Source organism: Ahaetulla prasina, chromosome 2, assembly GCF_028640845.1.
Source record: "Ahaetulla prasina isolate Xishuangbanna chromosome 2, ASM2864084v1, whole genome shotgun sequence".
Taxonomy (NCBI): domain Eukaryota; kingdom Metazoa; phylum Chordata; class Lepidosauria; order Squamata; family Colubridae; genus Ahaetulla; species Ahaetulla prasina.
In genome coordinates, this window is record NC_080540.1 from 160,728,709 (window position 1) to 160,754,506 (window position 25,798).

General features: G+C 41.3%; 2 protein-coding genes across 6 annotated transcripts in view; one reads left to right on the forward strand and one right to left on the reverse strand.

The window, feature by feature from the left end:
• The window catches only part of AGAP2 (ArfGAP with GTPase domain, ankyrin repeat and PH domain 2), a 201,412-nt gene extending 192,341 nt beyond the window's left edge, over positions 1–9,071 (forward strand). For both annotated transcript variants that reach the window (XM_058168147.1, XM_058168146.1), the window contains exons 15-18: positions 1,876–1,966; positions 4,338–4,560; positions 5,585–5,840; positions 7,125–9,071. In XM_058168147.1, the coding sequence (XP_058024130.1) occupies positions 1,876–1,966; positions 4,338–4,560; positions 5,585–5,840; positions 7,125–7,331 (777 nt within the window). In that variant the 3' untranslated portion in view covers positions 7,332–9,071. The remainder of the gene's footprint in view (positions 1–1,875; positions 1,967–4,337; positions 4,561–5,584; positions 5,841–7,124) is intronic.
• A 2,102-nt stretch (positions 9,072–11,173) lies between these two features.
• On the reverse strand, positions 11,174–24,566 carry TMEM106C (transmembrane protein 106C). 4 transcript variants are annotated; one of them, XM_058168150.1, is made up of 9 exons: positions 24,310–24,329; positions 22,222–22,359; positions 21,241–21,458; positions 17,785–17,848; positions 16,291–16,450; positions 16,056–16,196; positions 15,293–15,336; positions 14,449–14,502; positions 11,174–12,585 (listed from the first exon to the last, which is right to left on the reverse strand). In XM_058168150.1, the coding sequence occupies exons 3-9, from the start codon at positions 21,422–21,424 to the stop codon at positions 12,477–12,479; spliced, it is 756 nt and encodes a 251-aa protein (XP_058024133.1). In that variant the 5' UTR covers positions 21,425–21,458; positions 22,222–22,359; positions 24,310–24,329; the 3' UTR covers positions 11,174–12,476. The 4 variants fall into 4 exon arrangements, with proteins under 4 accessions (XP_058024133.1, XP_058024131.1, XP_058024132.1 ...); XM_058168148.1 differs by lacking the exons at positions 22,222–22,359; positions 24,310–24,329 and adding an exon at positions 24,441–24,566; XM_058168149.1 differs by lacking the exon at positions 22,222–22,359 and having other exon boundaries at positions 24,310–24,437.
• Between the last annotated feature and the right edge of the window lie 1,232 nt (positions 24,567–25,798).

The window sequence follows — 25,798 nt, forward strand, 5'->3', positions numbered from 1 at the left end:
CCTGCCTTGAAGTATTGATTGCCTCTAAGGCTGTTGTGATTTTGGCCCTTTCAAAAAAAAAAAAAGATGTTGAGGCTTTGGCAAAAAGTGCCAAGAAGAGCAGCTAAAATGATTAAAGGCCTGGAGAGAAAAAAACATATGAGGAACAGTTGCAGGAACTGGGCATGGCCAGTCTAGAAAAAAGAAGGACTAGGGGTGACATAACCGCAGCATCCCAATATTTGAGGGACTGCCACAAAGAGGAGGGGGGTCAACTTTTTTTCCAAAGCACAAGAAGGCAGGGCAAGAAGCAATGGATGGAAACTTATTAAGGAGAGAAGCAACCTAAAACTAAGAAAAAACTTCTTACCAGTGGGGACAATTAACAAATGAGACAGCTTTTCTTCAGCAGTTATAGGTGCTTCACCACGGGAGGTTTTTAAGAAGAGACTGGACAGCCACTTGTTTCAAATTGTATAGGGTCTCCTGGTTTCAGCAAGGGGTTTGGGCTAGAAGACCCCCAAGGTCCTTTCCAGCTCTATGCTGATTGATCGATTGATCGATTGATTTGTAAATGCACTATCCATATTAGGGTTTCCAGATATCTAAGGAGGCAAAGGAGAGCATGGATGATGCTGTTGTAACGTTGTATGGTCATTTACAAATGGCTGTAGGTCATTTATCTTTCAGTGCTATCATTCCAGTAATCATCACATACAATGGATGTCAGGAAGCAAGGCAGAATGAATGGACATTTGAAAATATAACAAAACTTCAGTCAGATGGTTGAACTCTGAAGGCCCAGAAAGTCCAGAAGGAAAGAATAAGCAGGCAAAGAAGAAGTTTTAAACAGAGATTACAGTCTTTAATGTGAGATATTTAGCACACAGAGAGAGCATGTTATTAGAATAAGAGTTGGAAAACAGGCTGGGAAGATAACTATCCCCACGCCTAACTTGAATTAGGCATACAACATTTTAAAGGATTAAAGAATAAATGTAATTTACCAATAACTACAAAAGAACATTTGCAAAATATTACACAAGGACATTTGCAAAGTATTAAATATTAGTATTAAATATTACGGTATTACACTTTTTATTTGATTAAATCTATTTCTGGACTATTCATTTTTCAGCTGTGGGGTTCAGACAAATGAATTCTTTTCCATGAAAACATTTCTGCACATAATTTCAATATCTTAGGCAGAAGCAGTTGAGCTACCTGCCCATGGCGTTCCCTCTCTCCCTCCCTTCTTCCTGCATTCTATCGCTCAAAGTGATTTAGCCAAGTCATAATTCTGTTATCTTGATAAGAAGAGTTTGAGCATTATTTCCAAATGATTAATGGCTAAATAATGGTTGTGTCGCAGTTCAACCACATTTGAAACAATTGCTACAATTCACACAAACTTTTTAAAAGCAAGAAAAATAGAAGCCAATCACGCACAAAAATTTGGAAGAAAACTGATTGATCTATTGCAGTGGGAAAACAGGGTTTCCTTTTGTGAATATTCCCACAGAGTAGGTCCTGCTGAAAATAAAGCCAACTTTTGTGATTCATTTTAATTTGTTTGTTTGTTTCATTTGTATTTGCTGCCCAGTGCCCATCTCATTTCAAAATGACTCTGGGCGGCTTATAACATTAATTCTTTTCATATCAAACATAAAAAATGTAGAGAAGGGAGAGTATCCTCAGGGATCCTGGTGTAATCTGAGGATGGAAATGGAGCATAATCCAAAAATTTCATACAGGTTTGGAAGACTGGTTTCAAGACATAGGAGACAATAACTTACCCTGTCTTGCAAGGCCTCAGTCAAAATTAGGGCAATTTGTGAACTAACCCCTGAAACAATGGACAGTTTAGCACCTAACTATCTTCTGTCTCCCCAACAGGCCCGGATGGACAGCCAGAGTGAAGCAGTGGCAATCCAGGCTATCCGAAATGCCAAAGGAAATTCTTTGTGTGTGGATTGTGGGGCATTAAGTAAGTATGTAGCGGTTCAGACTTTTACAACCAGGTGTGCTCTTGAATTTCCATCCCACACAGCCAGCGGCATGAATGGCAAGAGATGATGGAAGCTGTAGTCCAACAAAGCTGGAGGGCACTGAAGAGAGGAAGGTGAACAGGCTTACTTTAGAGAGCATGTTGGCTGAACTTGTATCGGAAATGATGGCTTGTTTCCAAAAATAAACCCATAGGGATGGTGCATTTCCTCTACAAACCTCAGTATGGTTTGTAATGCTAACTCTAATTCAGCATTTAATATTATTGCTTCCAATCTACAGAAAAAATATATTATGGACTTGGTTAAAAGCATTTTTAATCCCTCGTTTCAAAGGATTTGGATGGCATGCATCTCTTTCTCTTATTAAGGTGATGGACTGAGCAAAATTGGGGGTATCAGAATAGCTTTATGAAACAATAGGATTTGAAATGTTCTTTGTGCTTTAAAGCCAACATTCACTAAATCTGGGGATGATGGACCTTTTTAATCCCAAAAGTCACAATAATGAATCTCAAAAACATAGCATCCTCCCCAAAATACATATTTATATATATAGGAGACTGTCCTATATTCATTCTCTCTCAATATCCTGTATTAAAACTGAGAATATGAGTAATAGGTGGTCTATATGGATAGATTTAGTAATACTGTACATTAAAGGATTAAGCTACATTTTTATGCATTATCTCGTTTCTTCATATGTCACTCAGTTAATTGTTACAGGTAGTCCTTGACTTACGAGCACAGTTAAGCCCAGAATATGTTGTTAAGTGAGTTTTGTCACGTTTTACAACTTTTCTTGCCACATTTGTTAAGTGAATCGCTGCAGTTGTTAAATTAGTAACACGTTTGTTAAGTGAATCTGGCTTCCCCATTGACTTTGCTTGTCAGAAGGTCACAAAAAGATGATCACATGACCTTGGGATACTGCAACCATCAAAAGTATGAACCAGTTGTCCAGTATCCAAATGTAAATCACATGACTATGGGGATGCTGCAATGGTCATAAGTGTGAAAAATGATCATAAGTCACTTTTGACTTATGATGAACTGTTGTAAATTGAGAACTACCTGTACTTTATATATATATATATATATATATATATATATATATATATATATATGCTTCTGGGAGCAGTTTTGCTCCCAGAAGCACGAAGCTGAAACCTGAAGATGATGAATGAGACTTCGTCGAAACGTCGCCAAGACACTTCCAATTTTACACGGGAGAAAACCCGAATAACCAAAGACCTACATACAAACACTCGCGAAAACCTCAGAAAACACACACACACACACACACACACACACACATATATATATATGCAAAGTTATATTTTTGGTTGCACTTCATCCTATCTTCTAGCTTTTATATTTTACCAATAAAATATTTAAATCTTAATAAAAGAAAAAGGGAGAGGCAGGACACACCAAAGAAATAGGAACATAGTTGGATAGTTCCACCTGCACCTTTAAGCTTTTAGGGGCGGGGCTTTTTTAAAAAAAAGTCTCCTTTGAAGCTTCAATCTGACAATTACTACCTCGAATGATAATGTCTAACTAAAGAGATAAGCCATCTCCAGGACCGATGTTTCTGTCCTTTGGCCTGTCGTTTCCCACCAGAGGAGAATATCAGCGACCCTTCTCCTATGCAACATCTGGCTCCTTTGCGTCCCAGCTGGCACTCCTTTTTAAGGGAACAGATTGATTCTTCATAGGAAAAGGGAGCTGTTTCAAGGCTGGGTCTCTTTAAAATATTGGGGAGGGAGACTTAAAGGACCTCAGAAGAAAAGTCCCACTGCAGCGTCCTTTCCACCCTTCTCTTTTGCTGGTCAGCTTCTGATGTCTCTCTCTCTCTCTCTTTCACTCCTTTGTCTTTCCTTTCTCTTCCTCTATAAAAGGAAAAAAGCCTCCAAGCCCAAATCTGAAAATGCCCCCTGATAATAAGGCTTACTCAGTAGTGGGTTCCACTGACCTTCGCTACTGGTTTGGAACTGTGAGCGTGCACGTGTGCTTGCTTTGCTCGTGTGCGGTGCTTCTGCGCATGCGCAGAGCATCCGAGATGATGTCTGGGCGAGTGGGTGGAGCCTCCCAACGCCGCCACTACCGGTTCACCCGAACCGGGGTGAACCTGTAGAAACCCACCACTGGGCTTACTCCCAAGAAGGCTGAGCTTTTCCCTTTACCATATTGGGATATTCCTCACTTGGCTAGTTATGATCTCTCATCCTAACTTGGGTTGCGTGTGACTTAGCACATCAGAACAATTCCTTTAGTCTGGTCTTTGCTTTGAAGAGGAAGGGCAGTTCCCTGTCCTTCATCCTACTTTTCTAATTTTCTTCACTCCAGATCCAACCTGGGCCAGTCTGAACTTGGGGGCGCTGATCTGCATTGAATGTTCTGGCATCCACCGGAATCTGGGCACCCACCTGTCTCGTGTGCGCTCTCTTGACTTGGATGACTGGCCCCTGGAGCTCACTCTGGTGCTCACCTCTATCGGGAACGAAACAGCCAACAGCGTCTGGGAGAAATGCACACAGGGACGCCGGAAACCCACCTGTGAGTCATCACGGTAAGTGCAGATGATCACATAATATAGTGGAAGTATAGCCTCAGAGACTTAGGCAGGCTTAATGTATCTACGTACCTGGGGAGTAAGCATTGTGGCACACATACTTGGATCAACCCAGAGAGAAGTTAAATTATTAACACATGACGTAGCTAAGGTTGGGCCCATTGCTGCGTTGCTGACTTGGTGTGTGGGAGGAGGGAATCTATTGGGGATAACCAGCCTCAAAAGAGGTTAATTCTAAATATACCTTTAATTTTATAAACTCTCCACGTGGAGAGTAATCGTTCTGTCCTTCTCTCTGCCTAAAGCAGTGTTTCTCAACCTGGCTGAGAGAATTCTGGGAGTTGAAGTCCACACATCTTAAAGTTGCCCAGGTGGAGAAACACTGGCCTAGAGGAAGAAACTATGCGGAAATGGGGGAAGCAGTTGACATCCATACCCCTTCCAAGAAGGGAATGGGACAACTTGCTGTGACCAACTCATCACGGCCAACTCGCTATGGGACAATGTAACCATTCTATTTAATTACTTAAAATAAATTTTAAAATATTTTAATTTTTGCCATTCACGTTTTATTCTGTCCCTCTTTTTGCATCCTTTCTTTAATGATTCTGTTCCACCATTTCTTTGATATTAGTGTAACTCTTGTTCCGTATTAAGTTGTCCTGTGATGAGATGGCCATGGCGAGTTGTTTTGCAGCAAGTTGGCTGTGGCGAGTTGGCTGTGGCAAATTGTCATAGACCCATTTGGGAGTTGAGAATCATCCTAGCTCTTAGATCGGAAGATGTCCATATAACTGCCTTGAATTTTTCCCCATGGAGATAATTAGCAATCAGTATATGAATGACTGAATTTTGCTCCTTTTAGTCATGCTTATCTTGGTCTTCCATCCCTTTGACCATCTCTCTGCGTATGAATCTGCCATGTTTTTTTTTCTTTTTGACCTCTTCTGCTTTTCATAACAGGGGGTGTCTCTGAGCTTAGAGACTCTTATAGCAAACTTTCTTAATTTCCCTTTTTCAGGGAAGAGCGAGAATCTTGGATCCGAGCCAAATATGAGCAACGACTATTTCTGGCACCACTACCAAACTCTGAACTCTCCCTTGGGTGCCAACTGTTCCAGGCTGTCTTGGACCAAGATTTGGGGGCTGTGCTGCTCTTGCTAGCCCACAGTGCCAAGGAACAGATCAATGCTCCTACCGGGGACAAGGACCGGCGCACAGCTCTCCATGTGGCATGTGACCTTTCACACGTGGTTATCACCCAGCTTTTGGTCTGGGTAAGTTCTTGGCAGTAGAGGTCCAAGGAGAGAAATAACAATCTCTTAATGAAAGAAGACATGCTCTCCAAGACAAAAAGTTGACATACACAGTAGACAGATCGCCTAGAACTGACTGTCAGAACATTAATTTCTGAGAATGTAATGCATTCCCAGAATATATACATATATACATTTCAGTATGTATGCATACAATGGCATATTTCAGATTTCCTTCCGTGATTTCAAATGTTCTTGCTCCATACAGGTATGGGAGGTTGGTAGTAGCTTTTAAAATAGCTCTTTGGACTTTGAATTGGATCCATTTACAGCATGTATGCTGTCCTCCTCCAAACCCCTTATATTATGTCCATAGCCTGTATGAGCTTCATCCATAAGCTATGCAACTGGTTTGAAGCAGAACTTAATGGTGAAGCCCATGCTTTGCATGCAGAAGTTCTCATCTCTTTATTAAAAAGCATCATATAGAAAAACACTAGTGCCCAGGAAACCCAACAGAATCTCTAGTCAAAGTAGCAGTCTCCTATTCTTAGTGCCCTGTGAGACAGTAATGATAACTATCTCAGGTCAAAATTACTTGTACTGAATAGAAGATTTGTTTTATGTTTCTTGGACTATTTAAAACTGAAAAATGATGTGGTTTCCATCCCCCACCCCCAAAAAAACCACCTGCAGAGATCTTTCCTAGTCTACAGCCTAGCTGCATCATACCAACCAACTCACACTGATCCTCCAATGGAAAGTCATTAAGCTCCTTCTGGAGGTATAGGGGGAAAAAAACATTGCTTGTCAGAAGTTAGGAACAGCCATAGCATTGGGTGGAAATTTTGGAGAGATATTTTACCCTGTCTTTGAAAGACTGGTATTGATGGAGCTAGAGAGAACTGGAACAAGGTGGGAGGAGTCAAGTGATTGGTCTGTGTAGCTTGGTTTTGTTTAATTTTTTCTGCCTTTGAGCTAGTCTTAATTCCTGGTGACTTACACGGAGAAATCCATGAAATTTTCTTGGCAACATTTTCAGAAATGGCTTACCACTGCTTTCTTCCTGGGCCTATGCTACTCAACAATGTGTAACTTGGGGGAAATATAGAAAAAAGTATCAAAAATAACAAGGGCTGAGGAAGAGAATAACCCTTTGAGAGTGGCAGTGGCTACAGCATATTCCACTCCTTACTGAAGCTCTAGTTTTCCAGCTTCCATATGAAATCCAATCATGCCTGCACAACAGAACACACATATTGTGTTTTGGAGTCCCTAACACTAATCTTTTTTTCCCTCCCACAGTACGGTGCTGACGTTAAGGCCCATGATGCTGTGGGGCACACCGCACTCTTCTACGCTCGCCGAGCAGGAAGCCAAGAATGCATTGACATCTTAATGCAACATGGTTGCCCAAATGAAGGCTACAGCACTATTGCCACCCCAGGCCTGCGCCGGAAAAGCAGCAGTGCCAGCATGGGAAGGACCGAGGCCCGAACTGCCCTGGTGTAGCATGCCAGGGGGAGCCTCTTCCCCATCCCAACGGTGCCAACAAGGGTGCAGTGACTGACGCCTCCTCTCCTTAAGGAGGTCCCACTCCCCTCTGGCACCTGGACTGTAATGCCAAGGAGCATAGATCATGACTTGTGTCATGCAGAGGAGGTGGCAGCTCCCATCCAGAGCCCAGCTTCAGTGGTTCTGCTTGGCATAGGCTGCCATCACCAAGACTCACAGCTCTCTCTACTGCCAGGCCTTGAGCTGCTCTGCTGATATCCTGGGCAAACAGCCGTCTCTCCAGACAGGTCATCAGAGAAAGCCTACAGAGAACCGAGAGCAATGCGTCCCAGTATTTGGAGTGAATAAGAATTAGGACCTGGGCTGACATCGTTGTCTTCCCAATTAAGACTGGGAAATGAGAGGGACAAGTGTTTACGTGGGGTCAGCTCCCCTTTTCTTTCTGGGTTTGTAAGAAGTGTTGAAGACGGAATGTAAATCAGCATTATTGGAGCGGTTGGTGACTGAACTGCACTAGCCACTTCTATGGAGCCCCAAAATATAACAATATGTGGGGGCGAAGAAGCTGGGGAGTGTTGAAGGGCCCAAGAGCGTTTGTCACAACAATAGCACTGAGGGAAGAAGGTTCATGGGGGAACCTTTGTGTCACTTAACTTGGCTTAAGTGAACCCCTCTCCTCCTCCTCCTCGTGTCAGGGTATAGGGCTTAGTGGATGCACTTGAGCTGTGGCACACTAAAGGGGCTGTAGGCCAGCCTCTCTCATTTCTAGGCAGGAGCGCATACAAAAACAGGAGTGAAGATGCTTGCTCAAATCCAGGGTGGATGAGCATGTAGAAAACATGTATTTCATGGAGAAACCTCCATGTTTCCGTTATTCAGTTTCCCTTGCCCTTCCAACAAATTGGGTTTTCCCTTCTAGAACGCCGACCCTTCCCATCTCTCAAAGAACTGAGCAAGTGGGAGAGAAAAGTTAGGGATGTCCTAATACACACACACACACACATATATATATAAACAGTGTCCTAACTTAACCAGGCAGTAAAACCACCTATGGACTCTTTGGAGCATTTTTTCTTTATCCAAGAGAGAGAACATATTTTTATTTAGCAGATACAGCTCCTAATGCCTGTTTTGTGAAGCGTTTTAATTTGAAATGTCGTGAGGCTGTTGTGAAGCCCACTTGCACCTGGCCTTGTCCAGGTCAAAATGGGTAAGGCTGAATGAATTAGGCCAAGACACCAATTAGCAGCCAGTCTCCACCTATTGCCTTGCCAGACCCCTTTAGTCTTAGACTCAGGATCACCCTGCTATCACTCGGAAACACCAAGCACACTCCTTCTTCAAGCCGCACTGAAACACATTCCTTCTGCTAACTTTCCTCAGGTCTGGTGCCTGATCGTTGCACTGAAATAGCTGTTATGTCTTACACTCTTTTGAAGGCCCCAGGCTGCCTCCTTCTCCTAGAAACCTTTTCGCTCTTTCAGATCGTTCAGAGGAGGTAAAAAATGGTTGAGGCAGCTGGTTACAGGCCAAGAAGGGGGCTCAACCATGGTGAGGCAAACGCTGGGCATCTGAGGAATTCAACAAGGCCATCTTTTATGGATGCTGAACCTCCTCCTGAAGCTATAGACGTACTGAGCAGCCAGAGGGGGAGTTCTTCCAAAGCAACACAGAGCCTGGCTGTTAAAAGAAGAGTCATTTTTTTTAAAAAGAGAGAGAGAGAGAGAGAGAGAGAGAGAAATGAAGGAACATTTGTAAAAAGCTCCTTTCTTCACTCCTCCTAGTATTATCTCCCTTTTCTGACTTTTGTCCCAGTTTATTGCTTCATTTCGAGAAGGATAAAATCCTTCCCACTCTTTCTTCTCCTTCTAGTTTGGCAGCTCTCCTGGTGCAAGTGTTTACAGGCCTCGACTCCACTGTTGTGGCAGGGGCATCTGTGTGGTTGTGATGAGTGATGTGGTCTCAGGCTTTATTTCAAATCTGTGATCAGGGTAATGCAATTAATCCTCCCTCCCCGGTGTGGACAGACCTGGGCTGGAGCAGCCGTTACAATTGCTGGCTCCATCCCACTGACCTCTGGTCAAACCCAGCCTGATCTCATTCCTCTGCCCGCTGGTTTGTACCACGAGAACTGGACGTGCAGGCAAAGGGCACAAGCCCAGCCAGGCCACATCACCTCTTAAGACACCTCGGGTCTTCTTGCCCTTCTGAATCTGAACAAGTTCTTGAATGTACTGGCGATTGTGTTGCACGAGATCCATGCCCCTTAATTGTGAGATGGAACCCAACAGCCCTGGCCCCAAGAGGGTGGTTACACACCCACATTGTTGCCGGCTTCCCCACGGCACAGTGGATGAGCATGGCAGGCTGTTGGGAAGGGAACCGGCTGTGCATCCTGGCTTCTGAGCACTTTTGAATCCAGCCTTGAGGGTCAGAAGAAGGGAGAGGGCATTGATCCGTCAACACTGAATGTAATTTATGCTTTGGGGGTGGGGGGGGCTGGCAGTTCAGCACAAGTTCCTGGGAGAGCCTCTTGTGCAAGCCCCAGATTTGGGGCTCAAAAAGTAAGGTGGGCGGAAGTGGGGGGGGAGGGGATGTGGAAGTGCCAGAGCTGATATTATTGGCCCTGTGCAGCTGTTGTAATCTCTTGGATTGTACCTTGTAAGTATGTGACAATGTAAGAAGATGTAATAACAGTGACTGATTATTCCTTCTTGTGATAGCTCTCCAGAGTTGGATTGCCAAGTGGGTGGGAATATTTCCTTGTTTTTTGTTTTCCCCCCCTCTCTTTACAGCAGCAGCAAATAAGGAAGAGCATTTAGGAGAAAGTAAATGTTGGCCCCCTTGGAAATTTCTAATGCTGGGAAGGAGAAGAGAAGGAAAGTGATAGCAACGGAGTTTGTAACAATTGGTCAAATGCAAGCTAGGGACATGATATTCAGGCAATCTCAGAAGCCTTGCTATGTTCCCAGGAGACCGCGAGAAAGTGACAGTACTCTTAATTCTCTCCACTTGATCCTCTCCTTGCCTTTTATCCCACTGCATCAAAATCTAATGTTTAAAATGACAGAAGTAGGGGGGAAAAACTTCAGCAAATAGATGGACAGGAAGATTCCTAAGAGCATTTGCTTAACTTGTATTGCTTTAGCCCTTATTACTTAGCTCCCGTTGGTGTCTTGCTGTAGTATTATACAGAGACAACTAAGCACATCTACGTCCATTGAGAACTTCATCCACCACATACTCAAATGCGTGTGTTGCATGATAAATACTTCTCCTTCTAGCCATTCTCACCTGTTCTTGCTATCGCAATGCCTTCATTTGTGAACTGCTGCATGAATGGTCCATTGTAGGAAAACCTCAATTTAATAGACGAGAGGGGAAGGGTGGTCTGTTAACTCCAAAATGATATCAATTTCCATCCATTTACACTGTTTGTGTGACACTTGTGTCCAGACTGCTTCAGAAATGGGCTTTTGTGGGGGAAGCAAAAAGAAATGTTACCCATCACCTCAGGAGCCTACTGAATTGAGGTTTTACTGTATCTTCATTTAAAGTATGATAATTGGTGATCTGTAAATTGAGTTGGTAGATAGGAAATGTGGTTAAAACAAGTAGATTAAGACTTATTTGGGGGGAAAATGCCACCGAGCAATAATCCATTACAGTTACAAGTAGTTGTTGGCTTCCTCACCCTAACAGGCTTCACACATTCAGTGGGTTTTATTTGCAGCTGCTGCTTAGTGTCAGTCCTGAAATGGCGCCTTCTGTGTCTCCATTAGCCCCTTAAAATAAAAATAAAAAATCCATTTTGATAAAGAAAAAACAGAAGACTCCTCAAAGGGGGAGATTTAAGGGTTTATTCTTCATTTTAGGAATCCAGTCTGCCAAACTGAAAAAGTACAGATCCTAAATGAACATAAATTCCCCCATCATTGAAAGAGTAAAAAATAAAATTTAGAATTTACTTCAAGTTTAAATAGGTTTCTTTTTCTTCTTCAAGAGACTGTAGCAGATGAGTTAGAACGCTGAAACTTTTTAAGTGCTATAATTGGTATTTGAAAAAAATTAAGACCTTCCTATAGACATATCTTTGCCCAATTCCAATGTTACTTTTTAAATGTATAGTCCACACTAAACTTTTTAAGAAGCGGTACTACACAGCAACACTAAGATTAATCTCTTTCGGTGGAAAATCAAGTATTCCCACCCCTACCAAAATCTGCCCAATCAAACTCTTCTGTGCTAATAATAAAGGCCAGCTAAGCCACTGTCATCCCAATTCAGACACTTTGGAGATCCACAGTTTAAAAAGTGCTCACCGCTTCTGTGAAAATCTGAAGAGCCCTTCCATGATGCTCATTCTTGTAGGCAACCCCCCCCCCAAATACTGTAGATTCAGCAAATGTGAGAATTCTTAATTTAATCGTGTGCTCTTTAGAATGGTGTGCACAGAACTTTGAAAGTCATTTTAAAAGTTATATCAGTGAAAAGATACATATTTATAGGGATCTCACATATAAAGAGTGCAACTCGTTACATTCAGATGTTTCAGTGGGACTTATGCAATACATATTCTTGGTTTCTCTGACAATAAGACAGAAGTTTTAAAGAGTACACAGAAACCATTCAAGATTGTTTCCCTTTGTATAACTGGACAATAGCTCCCTTATAGGCAGTAACCACGTCGGAAGGTCATTGTCTTGAAATAAGTTTCATGGTTAGTAAGCCAGCCAAACATTTTTAGAAACTCATCCCTTCTTAAATATTAATGGAAAAACCTGTAAACATGACAAATCTTATTCAGAAACAAAGTCAGTCAATGAGGGAAAAAAGAGTCAATGAGAGAAAAGCACAAACTAGCATCTGAAGAGAAGGTGGGGACTGGGATTAAACAATTCCTCTTCAAATCAGCACCAAGGCTCAGCCCAACTGTCCATGCAAAATTGTGGAACGAAGGCTTCATACCCAGCCCTTTCATTTTGCCAAGGGCTAAAACAGCCTCTTCTTTCTCCTCATAACAAAGATACAAAAATTCCATCATAAATTACAGAGTAATGAAAGCCAGTTGGTTAGGATCACCAGTGTATGTAGCTGACTTAAGCTGCCCTTCTCTTGAGCTTCATCTCCTAGAATTGGGGGCTAAGGTCCAGAATCGGCAGCTGTGAAGTTGGCGCCACAGTCAACATAATTGTAGGTCTCCAAGGAACTTTGAGATATGTGGCCAATGTAGGAGATTTTCACTGAAGTTCTGAAAGGCAGAAACAAAAGAGAAAAAGATGAAAAAAAAATTTTATAAACCAAAAAGTAAGTGGAGTCCGCACAACATATACCTATACTGAAATGTTAATTATGGGCCATAATGTTTCTATTATTCAACATACAAATACAGCAGTTCCACCCTGGACAATGCTCAAGCTAAGCTTCATTCAAAAACCATCTGCAAAGTTCTAGGGCAACATTGTGTTCTGACCTAAGCTTCCTTAAAAAGCATAAAGCAGAGTCTTCCTCCCAGCAAAACCTCTTTTATTTACACAACTGTGAATTCCTTTCATTCACAATCAGCAAGGCTTGGCAAACAGTTTCAGAGGAATATTTATCAACACAAACCTTAGCTCGCTTGGAAAGCTGTCAGATAACTAGTTTCCAAACGCAGTGTAAGGCAAAACTTAGCACAGAGTCTCTTAGAGTCACAAACAGAACGTTCCACTCTTGAAATGACCGAATGAACGAATTGTTTCCTGTAAAAGCCCACTTCCCGTTCGCTCCTCTTTTGTTTCCTATGGAAGGGGCCAATCACCTCCAAGATGTGGCTTTACTCCCAAGTCAACCCTGCTTTCTTAGTTGTTCTTGTCTTCTGGCAGCTCTGCGCATGCGCACACTGGAAACAGGCTCCAGCTGTTCCTCTGCCTCATTGCTGTGTAGCTCCCTCTCTGCCTCTGAAACAGAGCCTTCGTCTGAGCTTTCCCCAGCCCCCAGGACTGGCCCATGTTCCTCCCCAACCTCCTAACTGTCCAACTCTGCTGCCAGCTCTGTGCCGGCAGGTCACAACGCATTGTACATATCAATAAAACTATCTCCATTGAACATAAAGGAGAGTCCATTTCTACCATAGTTAGCATCTTTTACCATTTGCCATGGAGACCAAAGACAGTAGGAATTAGAAACCAACAAGATTTGGGGGCACAGATTCCTCACCTTGTTTAAATTTCCTGTAACTCTACTCTTTTCCTTCAGAAGCCCAGAAAATAGTTCATCAAAATGCAAATTAGCTAGACAAGGCAGTGGTCAAGTTCAGAGAGTAATCTGGGACCTAAAAGGTAAAGGTTCCCCCGCACATGCATGCTAGTCATTTCCGGCTCTAGGGGCAGTGCTCATCTCTGTTTCTAAACCAAAGAGCCAGCGCTGTTCAAAGATATCTCCATGCTTCTGTGGCCAGCATGACTAAACACCAAAGGTGCATAGAACTTCCCACCAAAGTGGTCCCTATTTTTCTACTTGCATTTTTTACATGCTTTTGAAATGCTAGGTTGGCAAAACCTGGGACAAGTAATGGGAGCTCACCCCGTTATGCGGCACTAGGGATTCAAACCACTGAACTGCCAACCTTCTGATCGACAAGCTCAGTGTCTTAGCCACTGAGCCACCACCTCCCAACCTGGGACCTGCTGTCATTTAAAAGAACCAACAAACCCTCTCTCTGTTCCTAACAAACCTGGGTTGTTCACTGGGTGTTTTGATATGAAAGCAATCAGATAAAGGCATTAAATGTGGGAGGAGAGGATTGTTAAATTTTTGGAGGGACTTTTATTATGTGTTAAGACTAATCCAAGGTATACATAACAGTTTGACTGTCTTTTCCAGTTATTGTTTTTTAAAGAGCAAGCCATAATGCCAGCTTTTGGCAACTATCAAAAATATATATCAAAAATCACCAGAATTATTAAAGGGGATTCTGGGATTAAGACAACGATTTTCTAGTATTGGGGGACAATCACCAAACTAGTTAGGAATTTATATTTGGAAATATAAAACAGAAAGAAGGAATGTTTTCAAATGTGTTTCTAACCCAAGAGATACACAGATTTTTTTTAAAAATGTAAAAGTTACACACCTCATGAAAATCACAATATTGTGCACTCGGATCTTCGGTAGCGTGCAGAAGAAACTAAGAGAGAAAATCACAAAATCTTAAAAAATAATTTAGAAACTAAATGATGCAAGCAATCTTTAAAACTATTATTCTATATCCAGAACATGGTATAGCTAAATTTAACCTTGAGCAGATTTTATTGGCAAATCTGTGTTTAGCTTTATTTACATTATGGACTATTTTTTATACCTAAGGTTTTTGCTAAATCAGTCAGAATGTCCTGCGGTATTCAGCTGTCACTTCCAATTATGAAGCTCACTAGCACTGAAACAATTTTTAAAAAATACATCCAGGATATGACTGTACAACGTTTAGGAGAGATACCATTTAACAGTAGCATATTGACACAGCAACATCTTTTTAGGAATAAATTTTATTTTGGAACAACTAGGAAAATATTCTACAGATACCTTTCAAACCTTTCAAACAATTAAAATATTTTTTAAAAGGTTGGATTCTTCCAGTGGTTTGAAGCAATAAGAAAGATCATGGCTTCGGAAGTTTCTAGAAGGTATTCCCAATTATTTATTTTTACATAGAAGCATGCAAGGAAAAAGCTTTTAAATTTATCCAAATGGAATAAGAAGGGATGATACTTGGAAACCTAGAACATAAGTGAAGGCTTAACACATAAATTATACCCACCCATTAGCCTTCTAGCCTAGAAGGAACTGCCATCGTTCTACTGCATATATAAGATAAGGTAGCTGAAACTTTATTAGGGAACCTAGCAATGGCAACTATCTCACAGCAAATATTGTATTTCTTCATTAAACGTCAAATGCCAAAAACACAAATTACTTACTATACATAAGGTCCACCCATTTCAGCTTTCATGGTGAAATTCACCTGGAAAAACACAAGTTGTGAATTAACTATAAGCCAGCAACAGTAAAGGACTTTGAAGCAAGTGTTTGCTTTTTCACAAAGAGGTTGCCATAGTGGATGGTGCCAGTCACAAAAAACCCTCCAAACAAACAACGAGGCACTCATGTCCCCCATACACTCTCAACATTCTGATTATCTTTTTCTTTTTTAATGGGGGGAATGACAATAAATAAAGTCAGGCATTGCATTTTTTTTTCAGAATAAATATGGGGTCTATTTTAAGTCAAGCGATATTCTTTATTCATTTATTTATTTATAAAAATTGTAGAGCTAGTCATCTTAGAGCACAATTTTGGGTGGCAATAGATCATGAGCACTTTGGACTTTCCAAGTTTCCCATTTATTGACTTTTTAGTAAAATAATTTAAAAATACATTTCATATTGCAAGGAGCCAACAGAGAAATCCATACGAATACTGGTTCTTTTAGGAGCCAAATTGTCTTTCACTCTTGAGTTAGCTAAAACAGGTTGTTCCCAATCTCGGCAACTCTACGATGTGTGAATTTCAACTCCCAGGATTCCCCAGCCATCATGGCTGGCTGGGAAATTCTGGGAGTTGAAGTCCATGTGTCTTAAAGTTGCCAAGTTGGAAACTGCTGAGCTACAAGATTATCTGTTCTTATCACACCTGGTCCCTCTCTACATACATTTTAAGTTTCATGTAAAATAATTGCCATACCAGCTGATCACTCAGTGGCTGGATATGAGTAACATTGTTCATTTGTTGGGTCCCAACGACCGTGTTCATATATTGCACCTGACTGGACAAGTTGGTCACGGCTACAGAATAGAAATTGGAATTCCGGATTCGAAGGGTGGCCTATGGATAGGAGAGAGGAAAGAAAACTGCTGAAAACAGATTTCCAGTTACCCTAGACATCTAACTTTATTAAGGTTAATGTACTGGAGCTTACCGTGATGGAAAGAATGACTAGGGAGTTCTTTTCATCAAACCAGACTGTAACCACCTTAATGCCATTGTCATCCACAAGCACCGAATGTGGAAAAAGAAAGAAAACCACCAGCCCTGATGCTAGAAGACAGAGCAACACTGACACAGAGACGTAGAGCTTCCTGCAGAAGATAAGGACAATAGTTCAGGCAATTTGCTGTGCTCCGGTCCTACAGGCAGATCTTGCTAAATATTGCAGAAGATTCCGTGTTCTACTTAGCGATAGAACTGGAAGACCTTCTACTTTAATATTTAATTCATTAATGCATCTCAGCATTGTATCATTGTTTACCATTTGCAAAATTTTGAGTCTGCATATCAGACATCATAAGATCTGGAGAATGAGTTGATTATACAGGGGAATCTACTCAGCCCCTCTAAGATGCATCTTACGTTTTTCTGGAGACGCAAATCAAGTTCCAACAAAATATTGCATCCTAGCCTGAAAATAGGGAAATATGTCAAATACTTTTTGTTCCCCAAGACAATTTGGAACAGGGCCCTATACAATCTTAAGCAAGAACTAGATTTCCCATGCCATGACTTCAATCGATTTCTGACTTTAATTTTTAAAATTAAAGGTAAGCCTTCTCTATTTTAATCTTTCTGTTACAAACTACTGCTCTTAAAACTGCTTTAGCTCTTCATATGGATCATTTTCAAATATGATTTCAGTGAGGGAAATGAAAATCCTAACCAAATTCTCAATTCCAGTTCTCAACAGCCCCAGTCTATGTATCATATAATAAGGCGTACTGAAAACTGTTAAGCCAGTAGCATGCAAAGAATCATCAAGTTCTCACTCCTGCTTCAATTAAAGCAGTGTTTCTCAACTGTAGGAAGTCGTCTCAACTTCAATTTCCAGATTTCCCATCCCAGTCAGCATGTCGGCTGGGGAATTCTTGGAGTTGAAGTTCAGATATCTTAAATTTGCCAAGGTTGAGAAACTCTATTTAAAATATTCCCTTCATGAAATTTCATTCCCAAAAGTAATACTTCCCACTTCAGACCATGAAAATGTCTCTCCCCACAGACATGTCAATCAATATTCTTTGTTGTTCAAGGGCATTTCCACATCTAAGACTTAAGTTATTTGAAATGATACCTACTGAAAATAATCATGAACAGACAGAGAGGGAGGGAGGGGGGGGAGAGATGTTCTAAACTGCACTGAAAAAAATGAAATATTGCCTCCCATTAAGATGCCAGAATTCACTTGGTAATTATAGGGACAGACTGAAGATAGCAAATTATATTGGTAGTCTGATCACATTAAGTTATAATCCAGAAGCACCCAGATATTTTAGAGATTAAAATGATTTCCAAGCATTCCCAACTGACATGGCTGGGGTTGGAAATACAAGTCGCTTTTCAGCTGGATATTCATTTGTTTCATGCCCGCTCAAATTATATATGTTACCACAAGAAAAGGAATTCATTATTCCTATATACTCACGTTCTTTGAGGTTTTAATCTTTGATCATGATATGGAATCAAAGCAACCAGTTCATTCACTTGCTCTGGAGACAAAAGCAATAATAACCATGAGTACTAGCCTCTCTGTGTCATAGTGACAAAGGACCATTTTTAGAGTCTTACTTTAAATGCAGTGTGAGTGGAAGTGAAGAACGCATCATTTTAAAAGTCACATTTTTGTCTTCATACCAAGAAAAGACAACATGCAACAAGCTTAATAAAACGCAGGAACCTCTCTGGAGCTATTGCCTTCCAAGGGATTTTTAATCTAAATAAACAGATGGTAATAGCTTAAGCAAGATTTTCCTTTATGTGGCAAAAATGAAAAAGGTCTCTAAGCCACTGTTTTTTATTGTATGCAATATACTAGTAAACTTGTAAGTCTCGGGCACCAGACAAAAGATATTGCATCTAATGTCAGCAGCAACATAAGGTTAACGAGTAAATCTAGGTGTCAGGCCTGGAAGCCATCTTTTGCATTCTTCCGGAATCTTCTTTCGTCGGGGGTGTTACTAGAAACCCTGACATTAGGCGGGTTTCACTCGTTGTGCTAAGCTGTACACCACAATTTACAAGTCCAAAACAGCAGGATTTCATACCACAAGGAAACCACATGCCTAAGTATACATAAAATTATCTACCACAATGTCCTACCTGTCAATGACTACTTCAGCTTCAACCACAACAATACACGAGCAAATAATAGATACAAACTCAAGGTAAACTGCTCCAAACTTGATTGTAGAAAATAAGACTTCAGCAACAGAGTGGTCAATGCCTGGAATGCACTACCTGACTCTGTAGTTTCTTCCCCAAACCCCCAAAACTTTAATCTAAGACTGTCTACTGTTGACCTCACCCCATTCCTAAGAGGTCTGTAAGGGGCGTGCATAAGTGCACCCGGGTGCCTACCGTCCCTGTCCTAATATTCATTTTTACTCTTTTCATGTATCCAAATTATGTTTATACTTTTACCTGTTATCTTATATATGATTGACAAAAAAAAAATTAAAATTTTTTAAACTTTTAAATTAAAAAAAATTACACTTTTTAAAAAATTAAAAAGTGTAATATGTAAACCAGATCTGTCAATGCTTTTAGAATAGAATAGAATAGAATAGAATAGAATAGAATAGAATATTTTTATTTATAGACTGCCCTTCTCCCGAAGGACTCAGGGCGGTGTACAGCCAGGAATAAAATACAAAAAGAAAACAATACAAAACTAAAAACAACCCTTAAAAAACCTATTCGATATGGCTACTTATAGATAAAATATTACCCCCTAAAATTTACAAAACATTTAAAACCCATAAAATCAATTTGATAATTTAAAATTTAAGCGAGTCCAGCAAGACGAAATAGATAGGTTTTAAGTTCGCGGCGGAAGGTCCTAAGGTCAGGTATTTGTCGAAGTCCAGGGGGAAGCTCGTTCCATAGGGTAGGAGACCCCACAGAGAAGGCCCTCCCCCTGGCATTGCTTGGCTGACGGCACCCTGAGGAGCGCCTCTCTGTGAGAGTGCACCGGTCGTTGGGAGATAGACGCCCTTTTACCTGAGGAGGGACTTGATTTCAGGCAGATTAATCCCAAGGGCATTACTAATTGTATGTGTAATTGTTTGATTGTGACAACAAATGGGGGGCAGAGACGGGAGGAAGAGAATCAAGAAGATTTTATTCATTTATTCATATTTAGATAGTTGCTCATCTCACAGTCACATGACTCTTGAGTGGCGTACAACAAGCTTCTAAACAAAATTAATATTGTTGGTATTAGAAACTTTAAAACTGTAAAAGGTATGACAATAATTTTAAAAAGGTCAGGTGAAGAGGACATGTTAATTAACCAGGAGTCATTTCAATATTCTGCCAGTCCCCTGGATGCCTAGGCCTCAACCAGGTCTTGAGATTCTCCAGAAACTTAAAAGGGATGAGGCCAGCCTTACATTGCGGGAAAGTGGAGGGGGGAAACAACAGAAAAGCCCTGTCACTTAGGACCCATCAATTAAACATGATCCGCAGGATGGGTAGATGTAATTAGGGAGAGGAAGTCCCTCATATAACATAGCCCCATGTCATGTAGGTAAGACAAAGTGAGATGGAACAAATTCTCAAAACCGGACCCTGATGAACTATACTAGTGATAAGATTATAGCACTCCATATAGTGGAGAGAAAAAATGGTGAAAGTTCTGCCCTGAAACAAAATTCTTCAAACAACCCTAACCCAGGTGTGAAATCCAGCAGGTTCTGACAGGTTCTGGAGAACCAGTAGTGGAAATTTTGAATAGTTTGGAGAACCGGCAAATACCACCTCTGGCTGGTCCCAGAGTGGGGTGGGAATGGAGATTTTGCAGTATCCTTCCCCTGGAGTGAGATGGAAATGGATTTTGCAGTATCCTTCCCCTGGAGTGGGGTGGGAATGGAGATTTTGCAGTATCCTTCCCCTGCCACTCCCACCAAGCCACGGCCACAGAACTGGTAGTAAAAAAAATTGGATTTCACCACTGCCGTAATCCCACTACATCATCATTCCTTGTGTCAATCAAGGAAATAAATGATAAACACCACACTAAGGATTTCTTGAAGAATAAGCAATACAGGCAAAACCAAGCTGGATTAAAGAAATAAGACCAATCACAGAACGGAAAGGAAGTCTTAAATAACACCCATTTATTTGAGAAGAAAGTTGTTCTTCAACTGTTATCATTATATACCTCTAGGTAAAACATGAAACAGCAGCAGGAAATTGTTGTGGTCCGCCAGCAGCCTGCAGAGCTGGCAATGGAGTCGGACAGCGATGAGGCTGAGGTGAGGCCAGGGCGGACTCCAGAGACTCCAGAGCCTGATAGTAGTGAGGCAGAGGAACAGGAGGAGCCTGTTCCTAATGCATGCATGAGACGAGCTGCCAGAAGGCAAGAGCAGCTCAAGCAAAAAGGACAACTCGGGAGTAGTCCTTGAGATGATTGGCCCCTCCCATAAGGCTAGAGTAATCCTAGAGATGATTGGCCCCTCCCATAAGGCTTAAAACAGACCAGCAACGGCGTTTGGGCTTTGCCGGAAAACAATGTTGGTAGCTTCGTCTTTTGCTTCGTCTACGTCTTGCATTTACTTTTGTGACTTCTGAACGTTTGCCAAGAAAGGCCTTTGGCAGTTTGCCTAATTCGACCAAGGTTTGTGATAGGACTGAGGAATTTGTGTTGGGAGGAATTTGTTTTAATTTACTTGAACTACGCTGGGAAAGAAAGAATTCTCAGCTGTTTGAATAAAGTTTGTTTGGTTTTTCACGGACTGAGTTTCCTACTACCTACTTGAATCTGGGTCACAACAGAAATGCCGAAGGTGGGAAGTGAGGAGAGAGTGGTATACTAGGACCATGAAATGTTCAATGTCCAAAAGGACTCACCATTCAACAAAAGCAGGACACATAAAATTACCTGTGGGAATGCAGCCAGTGCCTTGGCAAGAAGGGCAGGTTATACTATCTCGTCCAGTGAATTCCACATATGGAAACTTGGCAATATCTTCTTCTCGATCTTTATTGGTCAATAAATCCTCATCATTCTCTTTCTGCCTCCTGGAGCAATAGTTATTTGACTCCACCGAATGGAAAGACCCCATTATAACTCAGTATCCAGGATAACCCCACATGAAACTATAAGTGAAACAGAGGGGAAAAATTTACACAGGAGTAAGAGTCTTCCACCATTAGCACAAATTTCACATGGACAACACGGTCTTAAAAATGTATGCCTTCCAATAATCCAAATTCTGAAGGAAAACATCCAAAAAGATCTGCAACCTATACACAGGATGTGCCTAATTTTATTTTATTTTTAAATTTTTGGGGGGATGGGGATTCACAGTGGATTATGTTAGCTAAACAAGAGAAGTGATTATCACTGTATAATTATATTAGAAGAGAGGGGGGGTATTCCATTTATCCAAGATTAGCCTATTCTATAATCCTATTTAGGAACAAGATAAGCATTAGAGTGGGGAAGAACACCCAATGCTTTCCAAATATTTTGGATTATGGTTACCTATAAGCTCAAGAGAGCATTATCAGAATTAAAGTATCTGGAGAGGCCTATATCTAACTAAAGATTTATTTCTGGAGCCAAAAAAAGAAAATACGAGAACTGTCAACCAGTTTCAAGTAATTAGGAATAAAGATGTTATCACATTATGGAAGTTCCCTTTTTTTTTCACATGTACATAATTTAATATATTTATACAAGTTATAAAATCAGTGGACTTTGATCTACATGAAATGATACAGCAACTAAAGTGAGTCCCTTTCTGAACTCATTAGACTTTCATTAGGTTTTGCTGATTAGATAGCTTTGTTGTTACAGAAATGGTTAGTATATATATGATTATATAAAAGTAAAAAGCTGAGGGATTTATGTTACTACCTTATTCTACTGCATTCAAAAGGAGTCAGAAATTAATGCTTTTCTTTGTCTTTTCTCCTTTCCTTTTTTTCTCTTCTCCTTTTCTTCCCTATTTTCCCATTATTTTCATTTTTGTTTGTACTTTAATATTTCAATAAACTGATAAAATATTTAAATTGGGAAAAGAATTGTTTTGAAAGTTAATCTTTTTTAAACAAAGTTAAAATTGGATGAAACGTTCTGATAAATACTAAAGAAGGTGGCTGCAATGCCTACTTTTGGATTAAGCTCAGCTTTTAACACTTTTAATAGAAAAATAACAATACCAACATTTTTAGGGAATGTTCTCTATTGCAACTCTCCTTTAACTACAGCTCTATAACAGTGCTAAAGCAGTGTTCATTAGTTGTTTTTTATTTAAAGCAAACTGTAGCACTGAGGCTGAGCCCAAAATATAAATTACAGCGCTGTGCTGCATCCTATTAGCGGTACAAGCAATATGAGGTAAAGGTCACACCAAAATAATGCCATCACAATGCAAAGGATAAGAGTTGGGTGAACAAACCATCTGCGTGTGGAATTCTGCAACTGAAGAAACCGCAGCTGCTGTGGATACAACACAGCTTCTATTACAAAATGAATGGAGAAGAAAAACCACATGGGCCCTTCAACCCAACACCCTCACGCTTTGCCTCCAAAGTACGACAAAGAGCAGACCCAGTCCATTCTTCTGCCTGAAAAACAATACTTCGACTGTAAACATTTCCCCCCACCCCCAGTTAAGCCCTCCCACTGCATCACTGCAGGAAAATTTAGGACCACAACTGGCAAGAGGCTACAGCTATCAATACTTCACAAACAATTAAATGTTCCACTGACGGAAGCAACCAGAGACAGGGCAGAATTTCAATAAGAATTAATTTCTTCCTGAATGCTAGGGACTATTCCGTAAAACGCGCTTGGGAATTCAATTACCTCAGCTCCTCCCGATACGTTAAGACTACAATTTTCATCTTCAGAATGGAACAACTACTATGATTACTAATACAGGAAGCCTTTCATTTACGACCACAATCGAACCCAACATTTCTGTTGCTACGCCAGACAATTGTTAAGTGAGTTTTTCCTGTTTAAAGATCTTTTTTGCCAGAGTTCTTAAGGGAATCACTGCAGCGGTCAAATTAGCAACACGGTTAAGCCAGTCTGTCTTTCCCATTGACTTTGCTTGTCAAAAGGTTACAAAAGGTAACCCAAGGACACTGCAACCACCATAAATATGAGTCAGTTGCCAACCATCTGAATATTGATTACATGTTCATAGAGAGATGTTGCAACGGTCAGAAGTGTGAAAAATGGTCCCAAGGCACTTTTTTCAGTGCCATTATAATGTCGGTCACTTAATAAACTGTTGCAAGTCGAGAACTACCTGTAATAGCATATAATTAGGCTTATATGTCGCTTCACAGTGCTTTACAGCCCTGTCTAAGCCAGGGGTCTCCAACCTTGGCAACTTTAAGCCTGGAGGACTTCAACTCCCAGAATTCCCCAGCCAGCAGAGCTGACTGTGTAATTCTGGGAGTTGAAGTCCTCCAGGCTTAAAGTTGCCAAGGTTGGAGACCCCTGGTCTAAGCAGTTTACAGTCAGCCTATTGTCACCAACAATCTGGGTCCTTATTATACCGACCTCGGAAGGATGGAAGGCTGAGTCAACCTCGGCAGTATGAGCCTACAATATTCAGCCGTAATATTGACTGGAGAACCCCCAGCCCGTTCCTGCAGCCAAAAAGAAGCCACCGTCCTACCTTACAAGGTTGCTGTGAAAAAGTACCAGAAAATCTTGACCAGCTTGGAAGAAAGGCAGGCTCAGGGGCATATAAATAAATTTTAAAAAATGCACGCGTTGCTCTGCAGTTTATGCAACCGGATACAAACTGCTTTTAAGGATATTAAGTTGCTGCTGCTGCTACTGCTACACCCACATTCCTATTTGCCCAACTTAACTTCTGGGAGCCCCTCCTTGCGGGTAAGAAAACACACCGACGGCCGTGCCTCCCCAGTCTTTCATTAAACCATCATTAAACCTTAGTCTTCTCCCGCCCCGCAAACCAACCTGCAGCCGCCGCCGCACCAAACTCTCACTGCGGAAGCCGCTTTTCTCTCTTTTAGAACGTTATCGCTACGGCACCTTATTGCGTCACCGGGCGGAACTCCCCCTCCCTTCCCCTGCCTCCCTCCCCGCACCTTTCTCAAAGCAGCAGGACCGACGCGAAGGCGGCCAGAGAATCTCAGCTACCGACTGCGCATGCGAGGCGCGGGAGTGAGGAGGGGGGAGCAGAACTGTGCTCTTAAGCGTGCGCCGGGCGTCGGAGTTTTCCGTCACGTGATCGCTGCTACCTGCAGACGTGACTCTCGGGCCTCCCCTCTGCTGTTGTCCGCGCAGTAGGTTGAACCGCGGAGGCAAAAGCGAAGGTCTTTTAAGCGCCTTGTGTAAAGCAGCTCACCATCATCTCAAGCCGCGGGAGATCGGCTTATTCGCGGTCTGCCTACTCTTCTGCACGAAGCTCGGCAACGCTGAAATCCCAAAATCTTCAACCAAAAAACTGTCTACTATTGACCTCACCCCGTTCCTAAGAGGGCTATAAGGGGCGTGCATAAGAGCACAAAAGTGCCTACCGTTCCTGTCCTATTGTTCCCTTCATTATATCAAATTGATATAATGCATATTTTTTTACATATATATATTTTCTTCAAAATATGTTGTTTTATCTATGACAATTGTTTGTGTATACTGTTGTGACAAAAATGAATAAAAAAATAAAATAAATAATGTAATAATTGGAGCAGGGGTCTCCAACCTTGGCAACTTTAAGACTTGTGGACTTCAACTCCCAGAATTCCTCAGCCAGCTTTTCATATGTCATATGTCAGCTTCTGTGAAGACCTACGTGTACCTATGTTGGAAGAAATATCCATCTGAGTTCAGTTCCAAGTGGGGACAAAGACACTGGAAACATGGAGGCTGCTTGGAAAGATGGTTTAATGGTGGTCAGGATCACATGGCTTGAGTTCCTGAACAGAAAAGGGCTGAGATCCTATGCGCTCCCTGGCTTTATGCTTTTTCTGAGCTTTGAACTTTCTGGGGCACAGGAAGAGTATCCTGATTGGTTGTCAGACTCCCAGGGGGTGGGGGTCTTAGCTAGCCTTGCTGGCTGATGTGAGTTTCAGTTGCTAGATGGGTTCTATTATGATGCAGATGATGGCCCATTGACAAAGGTGGGGGGTGGCAGGGGGTGGCAGGAAGTTGCAGGGAGCTGCTTTGTCTTTAAAACATGTTTCTCCATTTCTCATCCAGGGAAATATATTCTGCCTTTTAAATATTTTCTAAAATATTTCATTCTTCTAGGAGGGGGGTGGGTGCTAAATTCCTACAATCCCTACTTTTTTTTTTTCTTCAAAACGTGAGTTTTGAAACATGCTCTTGGCAAAAAATTAAAATTGATCAAATCAGGGTGCTTTTAATTTTTCTGATGCAAAGGAAGCCATTGATAGAGACAACAGAAAAAAGATTCCTTCAGTGGCTCCCAAAAGCTTTCAACCAT